Source organism: Rhinoraja longicauda, chromosome 22, assembly GCF_053455715.1.
Source record: "Rhinoraja longicauda isolate Sanriku21f chromosome 22, sRhiLon1.1, whole genome shotgun sequence".
Classification (NCBI taxonomy): domain Eukaryota; kingdom Metazoa; phylum Chordata; class Chondrichthyes; order Rajiformes; family Arhynchobatidae; genus Rhinoraja; species Rhinoraja longicauda.
The window spans coordinates 18,079,617-18,098,836 of NC_135974.1; the positions used below are offsets into that span (position 1 = coordinate 18,079,617).

At 45.2% G+C, this 19,220-nt stretch overlaps 2 protein-coding genes across 5 annotated transcripts in view; one reads left to right on the top strand and one right to left on the bottom strand.

Moving 5' to 3' along the window:
• Positions 1–19,220, bottom strand: part of LOC144604453 (death-inducer obliterator 1-like) — a 114,582-nt gene that overhangs the window by 93,724 nt on the left and 1,638 nt on the right. For 2 of the 4 annotated variants that reach the window (XM_078418892.1, XM_078418891.1), the window contains exons 1-2: positions 13,979–14,099; positions 11,893–12,100 (exon numbers count right to left, since the gene is read on the bottom strand). Coding sequence is in view for 2 of the 4 variants with exons in the window: in XM_078418890.1 (XP_078275016.1) it covers positions 13,979–13,993 (15 nt within the window). In the remaining 2 variants the exon portion in view is untranslated. Of the gene's footprint in view, positions 1–11,892; positions 12,101–13,978; positions 14,100–19,220 lie in introns of those variants that run through there. The other 2 variants (XM_078418890.1, XM_078418889.1) reach the window with 1 other exon arrangement.
• LOC144604591 (general transcription factor II-I repeat domain-containing protein 2A) lies at positions 14,471–17,552 on the top strand. Its single transcript, XM_078419212.1, is given in 6 exon segments — positions 14,471–14,479; positions 16,333–16,421; positions 16,423–16,642; positions 16,877–17,072; positions 17,075–17,197; positions 17,200–17,552. Coding segments are annotated over 6 exon segments (990 nt in total).

Sequence of the window (19,220 nt, forward strand, 5' to 3'; positions counted from 1 at the left end):
CTCCTGGACCCATTGGGCCCAAACCTCTCCTGCATTGGTCCAGCACCCTCTACTCCCCCACCCCACCTCCCACTCACACTCCATCCCTCCTTATCCCCCTTCCCCCACTCGATCCCCCCCGAACCTCCCTTATCCCTCGCCTCCCCCCCACTCACCCATTCCATCAGCCCTCAACCCCCCCTCCTCATCCCTCCTCAATCCCCCCTCCCCTCACCCCCCCTCTCAGCCGCGCCCACAGGACTGTCCGCTGCAGAGATTTGCACCCAACAGGTGCACACCCGTCTAGTATACACCTATCAGCCACAACATTATGGCCTGATGAGTTAAACATTAAGACCACCTGCCCATTATGCTGTTGGTCCTCCGTGTACAGCCCCATATGCAGCAGGGGTGTGATGCACTGTGTATTACGATACATTCCTCCCGTAACCACCATTAAAATTTTCTGTGACTTGTGCCACAGTAGACCTTCTGTCAGTTCTGACCAGACGGGATAGCCTTTGTTGCCTTCGCGCATTGATGAGCTTAGGACGCCCAACACCCTGTTGCCGGTTTGTGGTTTGTCTCTCCTCGGACCACTGTCGGTCGGTACTCTCCACTGCTGACCGGATGCACCCCACAAGCCTTACCGTTTCAGAGATGCTGACCCAGGCGTCTGGCCATAACAATTTGGCCCTTGTCAAAGTCACCAGGTCTTTAATCCTGCCCATTCTCCAGCACCCAACACATCAACTTAAAGAACTAACTGTTCACTTGCCTCCGAATATATCCACCCCTTGACAAGTGCTATTACAAGATAATCAATGTTATTCACTTCGCCTGTCAGTGGTCATAATGTCTTGGCTGATCGGTGTATATCTATCAATATTATTATCTCCCACACCCTGGAGACCCTCTCCCCGGTATCGCACGGACCCAGCGCGGCGCCGCCCTATCCGTCTCCAGTAGTCCGGGCTCGGCCACGCCACAGTAACCGCGGCGCTCCGCAGCTCCCTCCTCTCTGCACGATCCGTAAGTGCTTTTCGCCGGGACCACAGGGGGAGGGGGGTGGGGGAGAGTAACGGTGGGGGCTGGGGCTGGTAGGGAAAAGGGGGGTGGGGCTGGTAGGGAAAGGGGGGGCTGTAGTGAAAGGGGGGTGGGGAAAGAGGGGTACTGGGGAAAGGGGAGGTCGTGGGAAAGGGGGGTGTGGGGAGAGTAAGAGTGCGGCTGGGGGAGGAGAGAATGGGGGGTGAATGGGGGGGGGTGGGAATGGGCCCAACGGCGCGCTTTGCTAGTATACTACTAAAACTCAGATCTTGTGTATGAATATATGTATATATATATATATAGACATCTGTGATTTCGGCAAAACGGTGAACCGTAGCGCACAATTTTTGCACCGCCTTAATCACCACGCTGAACGCTGGTGGGAAAATGATATTTTCATTTAATTTGGTCGTATATTTTTTAAGTTACAGAGGTTTTAAAGTTAAAACATTTTATTTCTAACGGCTTTTATTGAAGGCCTTCAGGCGTGTGACGTCACAATGCCCCTGTGAGATGAGCTCGCTCTGCCCCCCTCCTACAGATTTATTGAAGGTTTTCAGCGTGTCGCTGCTGTGCGTCTGTGCGTATGACGTCAGCACGCACGCACGCGCGCGCGGCCTCACCTCACTCGCAGCACCAACAACATGGACGCCGTTAGCGGAGCCGCCCGCCCGCGATCACCGGCTCCCCTCTCCTCTCTCCCATTGCTTCTCTCCTCTCTCCCACACCCGTGAGACCCTCTCCCCGCTATCGCACGGACCCCAGCGCGTCGCCGCCCTATCCGTCTCCAGTAGTCCGGGATCGGCCACGCCACAGTAACGGCCGCGCTCCGCAGCTCCCTCCTCCTCCCTGCAAGATCCGTAAGTGCTTTTCGCCAGGACCACGGGGGGGGGGGGGGGCTGGTAGGGAAAAGGGGGTGGGGGAGAGTAACGGCGGGGGCGACGGGGAGGGTGGAGGAGGAGAGAGTGGGGGTGGGAGAAGGCAGAGTGGGACTGGGGAGGGGGACAGCTGGGGTGGGGGGTTGGTGCTGGGGGCAAGAGAGAGTAGGGGAAAGGGGTGTGCTGGGGAAAGGGGGGGTGGGGGAGAGTAAGAGTGTGTCTGGGGAGAGAGAATGGGGGGGGTCTGAGAATGGGGACTGGGGAGGGGGACAACAGGGGTCGTGTGGAGGGGGCTTGGTGGTGGGGGAAAGAGGGGTACTGGGAAAAGGGGAGGTCGTGGGGAAAGGGGGGGTGTGGGGAGAGTAAGAGTGGGGCTGGGGGAGGAGAGAATGGGGGGTGTGGGAATGGGCCCAACTAGCGAAGAGGGCCCGTTGGGCCCATTCCCACACCCCCCATTGTGAAATCAGTGAAAGGTCCGGGGGGGGGTGGGGAGGGGGGGGTGGGGAGCGCATCATTGAAAGGTCCGGGGGGGGGGGGGGGGGGATAGCGGGGGGGGATAGCGGGGAGATGGTCTCCCGGGTGTGGGAGAGAGGAGAGAAGCAAGGGGAGAAAGGAGAGGTGAGCCCATACGCAAAGACGCACAGCAGCGCCACGCTGAAAGCCTTCAATAAATCAGGTGGGGGGGAGGGCCTGTTGGGCCCATTCCCACACCCCCCATTCTCTCCTCCCCCAACCCCAATCTTACTCTCCCCACACCCCCCCCTTTCCCCACGACCTCCCCTTTTCCCAGTACCCCTATTTCCCCCACCACCAAGCCCCCTCCGGACGACCCCTGTTGTCCCCCTCCCCAGTCCCCATTCTCAGACCCCGCCACCATTCTCTCTCCCCCAGACACACTCTTACTCTCCCCCCTTTCCCCAGCACACCCCTTTCCCCTACTCTCTCTTGCCCCCAGCACCAACAGGTCCGGGGGAGGGGGGGGGAGCGCATCAGTGAAAGGTCTGGGGGGGGGGGGGGGGGGGCGCATCAGTCAAAGGTCCGGGGGGGGGGGGGGAATAGCGGGGAGAGGGTCTCCCGGGTGTGGGAGAGAGGAGAGAAGCAAGGGGAGAGAGGAGAGGGGAGCCCATACGCACAGCAGCGCCACGCTGAAAGCCTTCAATAAATCAGTAGGAGGGGGGTTGCGCGAGCTTTTTGACGTCACACGCTGAAGGCAATGGAAAAACCGGCTGGTTTTAATATTTTTTTTACCAAAACCTCTGTAACTTAAAAAATACGCGACCGAATCAAATAAAAAGATCATTTTCCAGCAGCGTTCAGCGTGGTGATTAAGGCGGTGCAAAAATCGTGGCGCTACGGTTCACCGTTTTTGCCGAAATCAGCCGAAATAACTGAGAGAAAAAAAGTATTGACTTTTAAACCTCTGTAACTTAACAAATATACGACCGAATTAAATTAAAAAATCATTTTCGGCAAGCGTCCAGCGGTGTGATTAATGCGGTGCAAAAATCGTGGCACTACGGTTGACCGTTTTTCCCGAAATCAGCCGAAATCACAGACATACACACGCTGAAGACTAAATCCGCACCACAGCGCCCCCCTGAAAACCTTCAATAAATCAGGGGGGGGGCAGCACACTCTTATTATACTACTAAAACTCAGATCTTGTATATGTATATATCTGTATCTATGTATCTCTGATTTTGCCAAAACGGTAAATCGTAGCGCCACAACAATTTTTTCACCACCTTCATCACCACTCTCCACACCAGTGCAGATAACAATTTCATTTAAATCCCTCTTATATTTTTCAAGTTACAGACGTTTTAAAGTTCAAAAATCTCCTTTCTAAAAACATTTCCCAAGCGCTGCTGTGCGTATGACGTCACCAGACGCCACGCACGGCCTCCCTCTTCACTCGCACGAACAAGATGGACGCCGTTAGCGGAGCTGCCCGCCCGCCATCAGGGGCACCCCTCTCCTCTCTCCCCTCGCTTCTCTCCTCTCTCCCCACACTCTCCACTTTCCCACACCTGGGGGACACTCCGAGCAGAAGGGGGATGCTCTCCCTGCTATCGTCCGGGCCCAGCGTGCCGCCGCCCTAGCCGCTCCAGTAGTCCGGGCTCGGCCACGCCACAGTAACGGCCGCACTCCGGAGCTCCCTCCTTCCCTTCAACCCACGGCCTCCTCCAGTCCCCGCTATCGCCCGGGCCCAGCGCGCCCCCGCCCTATCCGTCTCCAGTAGTCCGGGCTCGGCCACGCCAGTAACGGCCGCACTCTGGAGCAACCTCCTCCTCCTCCCTGCACACTCCGTAAGTGCCTTTCGCTGCCAACGGGTCCGCGGAGTGGGCGAGTGGGTGGAGGATAGGGGTAGGAGGGGGGTCAGGCTGGGGGGAGGAGAGTGGGGGAGGCAGCGGGTCGGGGACGACAGAGCGGGACTGGTGGGGAAAGGGGGGTGGGGAGAGCAAGAGTGGGGGGGATGGGGAGGGTGGGAGGGAGAGTGCGACTGGGATGGGGACAGCGGGGGTTGGTGGTGGTGGGGGGAAGAGTGGGGGAAAGGGGGGTAGTGGGGAAAGGGGGGTGGGGGAGAGTAAGAGTGGGGCTGGGGGAGGAGAGAAACAGGAGGGTGGGAGAATGGGCCCACTTTGTCTAGTATATATATATATTTTATTTTAACTGCTAAAACTCAGATCTTGTGTATATATATATATATATATATATATAATCAGTGATTTCGCCAAAACGGTAAACCACCTTAATCACCACTCTCCCCGCTGGTGCCTATAACATATTTATTTAAATTGGTCTTATATTTTTTAACTTTAGGAGGTTTTAAACTTCAAAAATCTCCTTTCTAAAGACATTTTCCCAAGCACTGCTGTGCGTCTGTGCGAATGACGTCTCTCTCTTCACTGTGCGTCTGACGCACGGCCTCTCCCTTCACGCGCACCAACAAGATGGACGCCGTTAGCGGAGCCGCCCGCACGCAATCAGGGGCTCCCCTCTCCTCTCGCTTCTCTCCACTCTCCCCACACCCCATTCCAAAATTCTGCTTTTGATGTCCAAACTCGCACTGTCCTATTCACCCACCATGCTTGAGCTTGCTAAGCAGCACCTTGTGTTAAACTCTCAGCCTGGTGTTCAGATTCGTACAATTTTGTGCCATTCATACCTGTGATTGTCTCCAATCCTGTAATGCGTATGTGCATTCTTCTACACAAGCTGGAAAGACAGTAGAGAAGGATTACGAGGACTCTTAGGGCTGAGGTAAGAAGAGATTCGGCAGACTTTAGTCCTTGGAGTGCAGAAGGCCAAGGAGCAAATCACGGGAATTGATAGGATGAATGCACAGAGTCTTTTACCCAGGGTAGGGGAAATCAAGAACCAGAGGACATAGGTTAAAGCATAATATGAACCCAAGGGGCAACCTTTTCTATGCAGTAGGTGGTGAGTATAGAAACATAGAAAATAGGTGCAGGAGTAGGCCATTCGGCCCTTCGAGCCTGCACCGCCATTCAATATGATCATGGCTGATCATCCAACTCAGTATCCCGTACCTGCCTTCTCTCCATACCCCCTGATCCCTTTAGCCACAAGGGCCACATCTAACACCCTCTTAAATATAGCCAATGAACTGGCCTCGACTATCTTCTGTGGCAGAGAATTCCACAGATTCACCACTATCTGTGTGGAAAAAAACTTTCTCATCTCGGTCCTAAAAGACTTCCCCCTAATATATGGAACAAGTTGCCGGAAGAGGCAGGCACTATAACAGCAGTTAAAAGATACTTGGACAGGTATGTGGATGGGAAAGGTTTAGAAGAATACAAGCCAAATACAGGAAAATGGGACCAGCTAAGATAGGACATCTTGGTCAGCATGGACATTGGGGAAAAGAGCCGACTTCGGTGCTGTCCGACTAATTTCCAAGGTTAATCACCAATGGTGGCTATGGCTTCAGCTACCAGGGCCCTCAACTAGCCTTGCTCCTTTTATCTTTTGTATTTTAATTAATTTATTAGCCAAGTATGTAAACATACAAGGAATTTGATTTGCCAACAGTCATACAAAAAAGCAACAAGATACATATAACCACATAAAAATTAAACAGCCACCACACTCCCTCCGAGGCCTCACCAGTGCAGGCAGCACGTCCATCTTGTTTTTTCGGCGACCTCCCATTCACCACTGTGATGGAAGGCAATAACATACCTTCTTTCCTCCTTTTCTCCCGCTGTCAGGGCAATCAAAACTTCCACAGATGGGGCGATCGAAGCTCCCGCAGTCGGTGATCGAAATTCCCGCGATCGGGGCGGTCAAAGCTCCTGCGATTGGAGCTCCCGCAGTCGATCCCTAACAAAGGGACTGCCAGCTCCACGATGTTAAAGCCGCAGATGGAGATACAATGAAAAAGCAGCATTTATGGAGAGAAGGAATGGGTGACGTTTCGGGTCAAGACCCTTCTTCAGACGAGACGAAGGGCCTGTTTCTACACTGTATTTCTAAAGACAGCCCCAACACAGTGAATGACATTATGGATGTACTCTGAAAAATCTTCAACATTGAATGCAGACCGCATTCAATCCAATAGCATTAAGTTGAACAATGGGGATGGATATCTCTTCCTGCTCACCTTTGAAAAAGAATGGCAAAAATACTGTATCGAGATTACATAATGTACCACGGATGGGACACCGATGGAAATCACCAAGGGTGGTTTGGTAGCACTGCCACTGGCCAAGTCCCTAAAGCTATAGCTGCCAAACGGGTCCGAGGCAGGTTGTGAATAAACCAACATGAAGAAAAAAACTGCAAAGCTGTCTTCATCAACCTAGTACCAAACTGCACCGGTAGAAGCAACCAGCACACAATCATTCATCCAGCGTTGTGCTACAGGTGCTCCTCAACTTACGATGGGGTTACGTTCCGACAAACCCATCGTAAAATGAAAATATCATAGGTTGAAAATGCATTTAATGCTCCCAGAAGCCTCCTCGCTAACTGGCGCATACGCCCAGGAGGCCATTTGAGTGACGCTGCTGCAGCCGCCGCGGCTAAATGTTGATCCTGGGGCCTGGCTGAGGAGATAACGGGGCAGCGGCGGAGGTCTGTGAGTCTGGGAAAAGCCCGGGAAAAGATCAAAATTCAAAGTACTAATGAATGTGTATGAATTTTGCACCATCGTAAAGTTGAAATATTGGAAGTCGAAGCATCGTAAGCATGGGAGCATCTGTACAAACATGCAAAATAGCAGATTTTAAAACATCCTGCCATTTTAAAATTGGCATCATAAGATTTTATGAAGCCGCAGGAGCAGCAGGGGTAAACATCAGCATAATCTGTAACCTCATGCTTGACATTTCCTTCAATCCATCATTACTCTCAAGCCAAGGAATCTTGGTTCAATCAGGAGTGTGATCAAAACATACTGTGACACCACCAGAAGACCTTAACATCTGGTTGGAAATTTGGAAAGGTACAGCACATGCTTAATAGCGAAGACATTATGCTGTGAACTAATCTAAATGACTCACTACCAGCAATCAGATCAAAGTCTTGCTGCAGTTACTCCAGAATGGCGGACAATTAAACATATATAGGAGGAAGTGGCTCTTAAAACATCTCCAACTTCAACACAGCATGGATGAAACATTGAAATTAAGCTCTGCCAGAAATGTCCATTGGATGATCCGTCACAACTTCCTTCTTAAAGAACTAGCTACATCCAAGGAGAAGCTGTGGAAATTAGATTATTTTAGAGATAATGTGGCCATGAGAAATAGAGATATAACACTGATATTTATCCAATGTATGGAACCCCTACAAATATGTCCTCTTTATCCAAAAAAGACAGACAACTTCTATCATGCTAATTACTGATTAAGCAGTCTGCGTTCACTCTTCAAAATAGAGGATGGTGTTGTCGTGGTTACTGGTGTTCAAAATGAAGGCAGCTTGTACCTTTGCTTTAGCCTTGATGATAAGGGTAGCAGAATCCGAAGGGATGCGGACATTCATCAAGGCTAAAGCAAAGGTACAAGCTGCAAAGGGATGGGGAGAATCCGAAGGGACGCATCTCTGTAACACTCCTTTGTATAACACTCCTTTGCAGCTTGTACCTTTGCTTTAGCCTTGATGATTGTAGGGACCTCTCCATTTGGGCATCGGCATGGGTCTGCCAGTGAGCATCTCATGTGGTGTTAAATGAGTTATTCGATTAGTTTGCATGCGACAGCTCATTAATGCCTAAGCAGTTACAAACCTTAAACAACAATGTATAAAATAATGCCGTAACAATGTCTAATGTATAAAATACTAGCAAATAATATCATGCATAAAATAATATTCTCCCATATTGTCATCGACAATGCTATCATGCAATTCATAGTACTTCTAAAGCGATTTGGGTTTCGCCAGGCTTTGTCCTAACATGGGCCAAGGAGCCGAATTCTAGAGATGAGAGAGAATTACTGCCTTTAACATCAAGGAAACATTTGACAATGTGCGAAATTAGGAAGCCTGGTGAAACTTAAATCAATGGTCAATCAAGAGCATGCATTTAGTGGCTGGAGTCACGCCTCACACTCAAAAATGTATGTTGTTGGAGGTCAATGAAATCAGCCCCAGGAAATACAGCAGGAGTTCACCTGCATGTCTTACAGTTGTATTCAATGACCTTCCTTTCATCATAAGTTTAGAAAAGGGAGTGTTGGCAATGAGTGCATTATATTCAATTCCATTCACAACCCCCCAACAATATGCAACAGAACCTAGACAACATGCAGGTACAAACAGACAAGTAGTTAGTGATATTTGTGCTAGGTAAAGTATCGGGCAATGGCCATTTCCAATAAGTGAACGTCTAAACACCCAACCATGACATTCAGTGGTATCACCATCACCAAGATCTCTTTCCCCCCCCCCCCCCACTATTAACTTTCATGGGGCCATTGTTGACAAGAAGCCCAAATGAACCAACCACATTAGTTCCTTTGGGTTTCTGCCATTTACCACAGGCTGGCTGTACTGTGACAAATGATCATCCTCTCGATTCCACAAACCCTTCTCGCCATCTACAAGGCAGCCACGAGCATTCAGGAATATTAAAAGCCTGGAATACTCCAATTGTCCGGTTGACTACAGCCCCCACAAGCATTTAAGTAGCTCTACAATCCAGTCCACTTGATTGGGGTCCCTTCCACCACCAGCACACTGTGGATGCTGTGCATGATATCGACAGAATGCACTGAAGTATCTGCCTCAGCTGCTCCAACTGCACCATTCAAACCCACAACCTTTTATCACTGAGAACAAGTGATTGAGGTGCAGGAGAATACCTCTATCAGCAGGTCTCCCACCAAGTCACATACCGTCCTACCTTGGAAGTAAATTGCCAACATTTCATAGTCACCATATCTAAATTATGGAGCTCCCTACTGAACAGAAGTAGTTCTTTCATCAGAAGGATGGTAATGGTTCACAACAACCATCTCAAGGGAGATTAGTGATGGATAGTAAATCGGTCTTACCAGCAATGACCTGGTCATGAAACATAAATAACTAAGAAAAGGCACATAATAATAGTATTCTTTGGCTTTCAACGGATTGCTGTTGAAGCGAAAGCAGAAACATATGAGCAAATTCCACCTTGGGCAATTCCAAAGCAATGGCCAACAAAACAAGTAGGCCAAAATCACAGCACAGCTTGAATAATGAAATTACCAGTAAGAAGCTCAAGCTACACTAAACATAATGCATTAAGAACGAAAAATGAAGATTCACGAACATGAGAATTTAAGATTTTAATAAATCATCCATTGAGAAGTTGAATGTTAAAAAAAACTGCAGATGTTAATTTAAAATAGAAATGCTGAAAATACTCTGATCAGGTAGCGTTCTGTGAAGAGGGACAGTTAACATTTCTGATCAATCACTGTTCGATGTACATTCCAGTTCCACTTATTCACTTCTGACAATGTGTCAATAACCTGAAAAGTTTATAAAAGAGACTGAGGGGTCTCGACCCGAAACATTACCCATTCCTTCTCTCCAGAGATGCTGCCTGTCCCGCTGAGTTACTCCAACATTTTGTGTCTGCCTTCGAATACTTCCCAACCTATTGAGTATTTCAATTATTTTGCTTTAATCCATTAAAATCTCTGGCTGTTAGCAATGCACGATTTCCCCATCTGCATTTTCAATCTCAACTCTCATTTAAATGTAATAGCACCTGGTATCCAAGATTCCCAACATTCTATCAGGAACCAGAAATTTACTCGAGAATAAAGTGTTGATAACCAACAATCTGAAACATATCATAAGGTGAAGAATAAAATAGAGAATCCTAAAAAGTTCCCAAAACCAAATTGTATACCATCTGTCTAATGTGTGCTTACACTTTTTGTATGTGTAATTTCATTTAAATATTAATTTCTCCCTAATCCTATGAAAAACCAATATGGAATCTCATTACAAATTATCACCACAGTCCTAACTGTTCTCACAAAATCTGAATACAATACACCACAGTGTAACTTTTCAAGTACAGGGGGCATTGGGAAGTTGACTGTCAGAGGTCTTAATATTTCACCACTCTGGGACATAATAAATGAATATATTGACCACATCTAAATATACATTTCCTTAAACAGTATTCATTTTGTATTACATTAGTAATAGTTGGTAATTGGCAGAAACATCAGTAAAATCTGTATTTTTGTTTTCCTATTATGTAATTTGGTCCAAATGTGATTAAAACTATGCTAAATTTACAAATATTTCAATAGTTCTTAAATTCAGCATCATTAACAAGATGAATTGCCTTTGACCAACTGACAAGATATTTTACTGATCAAGTTGCTATGTAGAAAAGGGAACGCTACATGTTGGTTTACAAACTGTTATGATTGGCAGCTTTCACTAAAGAGTGAACCAGAAGAACTTTTAAACAACAATCTAGTCACCAGTTAACATTACTGATACCAGTCTTTTAACTCAGATGTATTTAATTAACTGAGCATAAAAGCCTGTTCTGCTACGATTTAAATGTGACTTCTTGATTACCAGTCCAGAAATATAATCACTATACTACCACAATCCTCCCTAATATTTTCCAAATCAGTGTCATATCAATGTATATGATAGACTGTCAAACACAGCAGGGGACTAGGCAAACTAAATAAGCTGATGGACAAAATTAATACATTTCATAAGCCTATTTGTTTCGGAAAACATTCCTGCTTCCTTTACCAATGAAGTTATTACAGGTTAAAATGCTTTTTTTTTTTAAAAAAAAGGATGTAAGCATTAATTGTGGCACAGCATGGAAGTTCAAAATTAAATAACTAAAGGTCATTGATCTAAAAAGGTTGTTTTTAACTCGGTCCGCTCGATTCTCTTTGTAGTTGCTGGCTAACCTATTTTTAATTTTAATTCCAAACGTTTAACCTATCCTTTGTATGTGAACCATCCAAGCCGGCACATTTCGCAAAATACTGAGGGGACATGCGGCAAACTTTGCAATCGTTGAAATACAACTAAAAATGACTTTAAAAAGCTAAACCCTGGGAAGAATGTATTCTCCCAGATTGTCAACGGAGCTCAATAAACCAAATAATTCATATTACACTCTAAAAGCAGTCCATACTACAATCTGAATCACCTGCACATGTGCAAAGAGGCCGTATTTAATCCGATTTACTCCGGTATTAAATGATGCAGATTAATCCGAAACAAAATACAAGGGCCATGAAACGGTGATCATTGAGGCGGATGGATTCTCGATGGACACTGCCCAGGGCATACGGCGCCTTTTTATGCCAAAAACAATCAGTATAAATGGGTTACGCTGTCTTGGGGAATCGACACACATCACAAGTGCAAGCACCGAGCTATTCGGGCCGTTCCAGCACTGGGTTGTAACCGGGCCTGCGCGCGGCCTACACCGCGCCCAAGCGCCCAACGCCCTGTTCCACGGCTCCGAGCTACTCACTATATCTCCAAATGCTCCTGGTGTTGATTTCGCTACTGTCCCTCGCCCTCCGACTTCTGCTCCGAAATAAGCACGGCTCTGGCCTGAACCACGGTCACCTTCGACACGAGGCCGCAATCAGCACCAAGCACGACCGGAGGACCAGCGCCATTATACGCAGCACACGTGACCCGTAAGCGCCGCACGTAATCGCCGAAGTTTTTTTTTGCTGGGAGGGGGAGGATTGTGGAGAATAACTAACAATGCAACTCAAAATAATGTCAGAGACTTGATTGCAGTAACAACAAAACATTTTTTTAAATCTGGAAATAGTTAGCAGTTCAGACAAAGTATGTGGAGAGAAAAACAATAATAATGTTTTAGATTGAAGACCTACTGTGTATTTCCAACATTTTGTTTTTACTACAGATTTTCTGTATGTGTAGTAATTTGGTTAAGGGCAAACCCCCCACAAAAACACCAAGATTCTTGACTCTGCGGCTCAGTAGGCAGAAATAAACACTAATAGCACCAAAGATGTAATAAATCCAGAATTTTTTAAAAATGAAGAAATGTTGTATTCAGCAGGTGAGGAGACATCTGTGCTATTTGAATGTGGGACCTTCTGGACTTTTCTCTGTTAAAATATAGAACAGTACAGCACGAAAGCAGGACTTTTGGTCCACAATGTATGTGCCATACATGATGCCAAGACCAACTCGTAACTGCCAGCACATAATCCATACATCTCCAGATGCTGTCGGGCCTGCTGAGTGCTCCTCGTACTTTATTTCAGATTTCATGCTGAGGGAAAATGTGAGATTATCCATGTACAGTTTTTTTTAATGTTAAGAGATTGATATGTTCATGTTTGAAAGAATCTGACAACCCCTGTACAATAATATAGTGGTGCTGCAAGTAGTGTAACTGCCTCGCTGCACGAGAGACCCAAATTCAATTTTGAGCTTCAGTGTTGTGTGGAGTTGACACATTCTCCCTGTAACTGCATGGGTTTTCACCAGCTGCTCCAGTTTCTTACCATATCCCAAAGTGCTGATTGGCTAATGTTTGTGCGTGGTAGGAGAATCAGGATGGAACTGAAAATTATGTGAGAGAATAGGTTATAGAGAAATGGTTATAGAGGAATGGGTTCGATGGGATAGCTTTGAGAGTTGGCAGATTCCATGACCTGAGTGGCCTCTTTTATGTCATAGGAAAGGACATTTGTTGTTCAAAGTGAAAATCTCCCAGTGATTAGTGTCATATGTGAAAAACCCATATTTGGCACTGCCTCTGAATAGGACATTAAGGCATGTTAATTCATTCTTGTGATTAGGTTAATTCCGCATTCAAAACTAAAATGTCAAAGGGGGAAATCTACAAATAAATGAACAGAAATGTAACCAGCCTTATTGGCTACATTAGCTTTCAGTGTCCTTTTAGCCTCGATAAATCAGTCTTATCATCAAAAAGTGAGGAAACACTATCAAATTAAAGAAAATACTTAACCAATCACTCGATTTGCTTCTAATTTTTTTTGCGTTGGTGTTGCCAGCTTGAATTTTTCAACTAGCTAGGATTTCATTAGTAAAACTAAAGAATCTATTAAATCGGTGACACGAGAAAAATGACAGGTAAAATTTGTGTACACATGAACAAGAATATATAAAAATTAAAGCCACAATTGTATATTTTTTTCACAGAAAAGAAATGTAAATTTGAATCCCAAAACAATAGTAAAAATCTCAGAACGTAATACAATAAAGTAAGTTAACTGACTCCATCACCAATAATCACAGTCTGATATACCTTTGCTGCACAACAAAATACCCACCAGTTTTGTATGAGCAACCTCACAGCAGATTCAATTCACCCTATTGGATGTTGTAGGAGAAATTCAGAAACATCAATAAAGTAAAATTTCAGACTTAATTTTCAGAATTGCAAGAGATGAGTTCATGCAATAGTGGTATTTACAGAATGGGTTCACAGTCATATTAATGCTACAATTTCAATATATCTGATATCTGTTATGATTTTGTTTTCTGATATTTTGTACTTGGGAATTTATTGCATTTTTGAATCCTTTTCACATCAGATCATTTACCTCTTTAAAAATCATCTGCAGCAAGAATTGAAGGACTTTGCTTTTGCTTCTAGTCACTTCCCAATTTTACAGCTTGTTGAACTTCTTTTAGCTCCTGGTTGGAAAACATCTGAAACTTTTTCTGTGAAAAGTGAAAGATCCATTTAACACATATGGGAAATAAAACCAAAATAAAATTACAAATCTGATGCAATAACAGTGTTGGATATATACACCGGATCAACCCATATCTATAGAGAAAAGAAAGACGGTTAATGAGATAGACTTACAATTTGATTCTAATTTAGATGGTAACATGATTGAGATTAGTTTGGTGGAATGGTGAAAATATACAGTTAGTAAATAAAACAGACCTAAAATTATTGTGGCGCGAAAGGGCATGCCACTAATTCACACCTCCAGTGACTCGGGTTGTGACCTCCAGTACCACACGTGTGAAGTTTGCATTTTTTCTGTGACCTCGTGGGTGCTCCCGTTTGCTCACACTTCGCAATGAGGAAAGTTAACTGGAAATGATGAATTGCAAACTTTAATGACCTGAGTGCTTCTATGGTTTGTGCCTTCCTGCCATAGAGCTGAAATGGTCTCTGAGTAGTAGGAGAATCAGGGTGAATTTGACACGCACATGAGAGTCCATGTCCGAACAAAATGAGTGAATAGAGATAGACTGAATGGTCTACTTTTATGTTGTAAGAAAATATGAGAATATGACGAACACTAATAACTTATGGAGGAAAGCAACTGTCATGTTATAAAAGGCACCTTAACCTACAGATATAATCAACCTGCCAAGGCAGATAAATAAATATAAATAGTAATAGGATGAAGGCATTCATAAACTCAAAAACACTGTGGCTCATTTTTCTGATGGGGATAGGAAGTAATTAGAAAAGTAAAGGTAACATTATTGGAAAAGAGTAAAAGTGTATGGGGGAGGTCGGTACATTAGCAGAGGGTGGTGAAACTGTGGAATTCATTCTCACAGTCGGTTGTAGAGACTAAATCATTTGGTATTTTTAAAGCGAAGATTGACAGGTTCTTGATTAGTAAGGATGTCAAAGGTTATGGGGAGAAGGCAGGAGAATGGGTTTGAGAGACAAAGATAGATCAGCCACGATTGAATTACAGAGTTTGCTCGGCAGGCCAAATGGCCTAATACTGTTCCTATGATTTATGAACTTATGTAAGGAGATCAAATGTGTAGTGTTTTTCAGTTTCCTAAATCAAAAATATTTAATAGTCATTGAGCAGTTGCAACAAAGGCTCATTCAGATCAGAGAATCATTCAATGAGGAAAGACAGTTCAGAATAATCTCTGAAATTCAGAATGGGGAGAGATCTCATAGAAATATTTTAAATTCCTAAGAGTTTTAGAAGGTAAATAGTGGGAATCTAAAACTAGAGGACATAATCTCAGAATATGTTAGCCATTTGGGTCTAAGGCAATTTAAAATTAAACGGCCTGTGTTCAAATTTAAATTAAGTCTAGTTCTCCCTTCACCGTGTGTTCTACCTTGCAATTTTGATTTGGTTATCTTGTTTTAAAATTAATTTAGCATGAGGCAATATACCCACTTCCCCAAGCCCATTCCTCCTCCCTCTCCCCCAAATTAATCCTCCATCTTTCTGAGGCACCTGTGGTCCTCCAGTTCTGGTCACTTGCAGATCCTCAATTTTAATTGTTCTACAATTGGCGGCTACGTCTTCAGTTAGCAAGGCTCTAAATCAGGGATGTCAAACCGCATCCGGCCCGCACAGAGGTCTAATCCGGACCGCAGGATGATTTGGGAAAAAAAGTATATTCACGACATTGTCTCTCCCTCGCCGCTCCCTCCCCCTCTCCCTCGCCGCTCCCTCTCCCTCGCCGCTCCCTCTCCGCTCCCTCTCCCTCGCCGCTCCCTCGCCGCTCCCTCTCCCTCGCCGCTCCCTCGCCGCTCCCTCTCCCTCGCCGCTCCCTCTCCCTCGCCGTTCCCTCTCCCTCGCCGTTCCCTCTCCCTCGCCGTTCCTTCTCCCTTGCCGCTCCCTCGCCGCTCCGTCTCCCTCGCCACTCTCTCTCCCACTGCTCGGGGTGCCAACTATTTCACTCCCAAATACAGGACAAGGTGATGTCCCACATGACCTCATCCAGCCAGTGACCACGTGCTGTTTGATGCTGTGGTTCAAAATGCTTTCCAAGAAAAGAAAATTTGACATCGAAGGTTGGATATTCAATAAAAATTGGAAAGATCTTTATTTCTTCTGTGAGGTCAATGGCAAACCTGTGTGCTGATATGCTTGCAACAAGTGGCTGTGGCAAAAAAGAGTACAATATCAAATGACACAATGAGACGTCACACGGAAAAAAATATGCCAAGTACGCAGGACAACTCAGAACGCAAAAGGTAAACGAGCTTGAAGCAGCTCTGAAAAAACAGCAATCAGTGTTCACCAAAAGTCGAGACTCATGATGGAACTGTCAAGGCCAGCTATATTATTGCCAACAAAATAGCTGCTGCGTCGAACCCATACTCAGAGGGGGAATTCATCAAAGCATGCATGCTGTCGGCGGCTGAGTTGGTGTGCCCTGAGAGACAGGCTTTTGGTAATGTCAGCTTGTCAAGAAATACTGTGGCAGAGAGAATCCAGGACCTTGCAGGAGATTTGAACAGTCAACTAAAAGACAAAGTGAAGTAATTTATTTCACAAAATGCTGGAGTAACTCAGCAGGTCAGGCAGCATCTCAGGAGAGAAGGAATGGGTGACGTTTCGGGTCGAGACCCTTCTTCAGACTGATGTCAGGGGGCGGGACAAAGGAAGGATATAGGTGGAGACAGGAAGATAGAGGGAGAACTGGGAAGGGGGAGGGGAAGAGAGGGACAGAGGAACTATCTAAAGTTGGAGAAGTCAATGTTCATGAAGTCATTTATTGCTTTCTCTATTGCAATTGATGAGAACACCGACGTGACTGATGTAGCTCCATTGGGAATATTTATTCGTGGTTTTGATGCATCTTTGACCGTCACCGAGGAGTTTGTAGAGATGGTGCCCATGACAAACACCACAACGGCGAACAACGTTTTCTCCAGCCTCGTCGAGGCCTTGGACAGACTGGGGTTGACTGGAGTTACGCTGTCAGCGTGGCAACAGATGGCACACCGTCCATGGTCGGGAAAAAGGCAGGTGTTGCGAAACTCAGAGTGAAAGTTCAGGCAGAGAATACAGAGCAGGAATTCTGGAGTTTTTTTGTATTATACACCAAGTGGCGTTATGTAGCAGGAGGCTGAAAATGGACAATGTCATGGATGTAGTAATCAAAACGGTTAATTTTATTAGAGCCAAGGGACTCAACCATCGTCAATTTGACACTCTTTTGTCCGAAAGAAATATTGGACACAGCCGACCCTACCACGCTGAGTTCAGCAGAGGGGTTGTGCTCAAACGTTTTTTTCAATTACGTGCAGAAATTGGACTATTCATGAATGAGAAAGGGAAGCCAGTGACAGAGTTGGATGACCCAGACTGGCTTCACGATCTTGCATTTTTGGTGGATATAACAGAGCACTTAAATGTGCTTAATGAACATGCACCCCAATAAGCTTATTACAGAATACTACGACAACATTCATGCCTTTCAAATTAAATTAGGCCTGAGGGAGATGCAACTATCCCGGAGCAACACGGCTCATTTCCCCTGTTTGAAGTCTGTGTGTGTCGCTCATGGGAATAATGACAACATGTACCTGTCCATGTACATGGACAAAATATCACAGCTGAAAAGTGAGTTTCAGAATCGTTTCCAAGTCTTCACACAGCTCGAGAAGGAATTCTCACCGTTTTGCTCGCCGTTTGCCGTCAATGCAGCATCAGATGTGCTGGAGGAACTCCAAATGGAACTAATTGAAGTTCAGTGTAACTCGGCTCTGAAATATAAATTTGGGACTGTGGGTCTGGACTCATTCTATCAATACCTGGGACCGATGTCCCCGAAGATGACAGACTTTGCCTCAATGATCCTTTGCATGTTCGGGACAACATATCTCTGTGAGCAGGCATTCTCCATAATGAACATTAACAAATCCACACTGCTAATCTAAATGACAATATGAAAATCACAACTGCCCAGAAACTGGTCCCTGATGTTGACAGGCTGGTCCCTGATGTTGACAGGCTGGTTAAAGCCAAGAGATGTCAGGTGTCTGGAAGCAGCAGGTGAAAAATGAGTGATTTATTCATTTTCTGACTATTCTATTATTGTAAATGTGATCAATTCAATAAAAATTAGAGGCTTGCTGTGTTCATTGTCTGAGTTTGATTGCTGGATGCAGGCTAATAAAGATTAGGTGCAGTTGTGTAGCCTACATTTACAATTTGTTTCGTTAGGTCTACATTTGTGTCACCTAATGTTCGATTTCAAATGTTTTATTAATGGCAAGGGTGTTGCTCCGGAAACAATCTTAGCCAAAATAACATTGTTTTTTCTCTCTCTCATCACAACTTTCTTGTAGCCTACAACTGTAAGTTAATACCAATCATAAAAGTAATGCTTGCAGGGCAATCATCTTCATAAGAAACGAAATTCGTAAAGTGAAACACTTTGTAGTTATAGTAGAGACTGACACATGAGAACAGGTTGAACAAATGAAAGCAACGAAAGCTGTGGGTGCATTCGCGCGTGCACAACTGATCCGGCCCGCATGAAGTCGCATTTTGCCCATTCTGGCCCGTGACCTAAAATGAGTTTGACACCCCTGCTCTAAATGATGGAATTTAGTTTTTAAACCTCTCTGGCACTTTTCTCCCCTTCTAAAATGCTATGGAGATATCTCGTGCTTTACATTCACCTGAGAGTAGGTGTGGCATTTGTTTAATGTCTCATTAATGATAAATTCTTGCAGGATTTTCTGTAATCATTTATCATATTGAAGTGCCTTATTTAGCTTGCCCTTGAATTGGATTGACAAATGAAGATGCTTACCAGGTTACGAATGGTTGACTTGTGGATAGCCTGCATATATGAACGAGAACTTGGGATACCAGTAGGGTTGGTGTGAGGCCACAGGCATCTTTGGCTTCATCAGAATTCAGTTTGCAGCATTATTATTAAACCTTGCAGGGAAATCTGAATGGTTTAGTAAATTGTAATTAAAATGAACTCCAGATGCTGGCTTATATCAAAGATAGACACAAATGCTGGAGTAATTGTAGCACGATTAAAATAGATAGGTGACATTTTTGGTCAGGAGACTTCAGTCTGAAGAAGGGT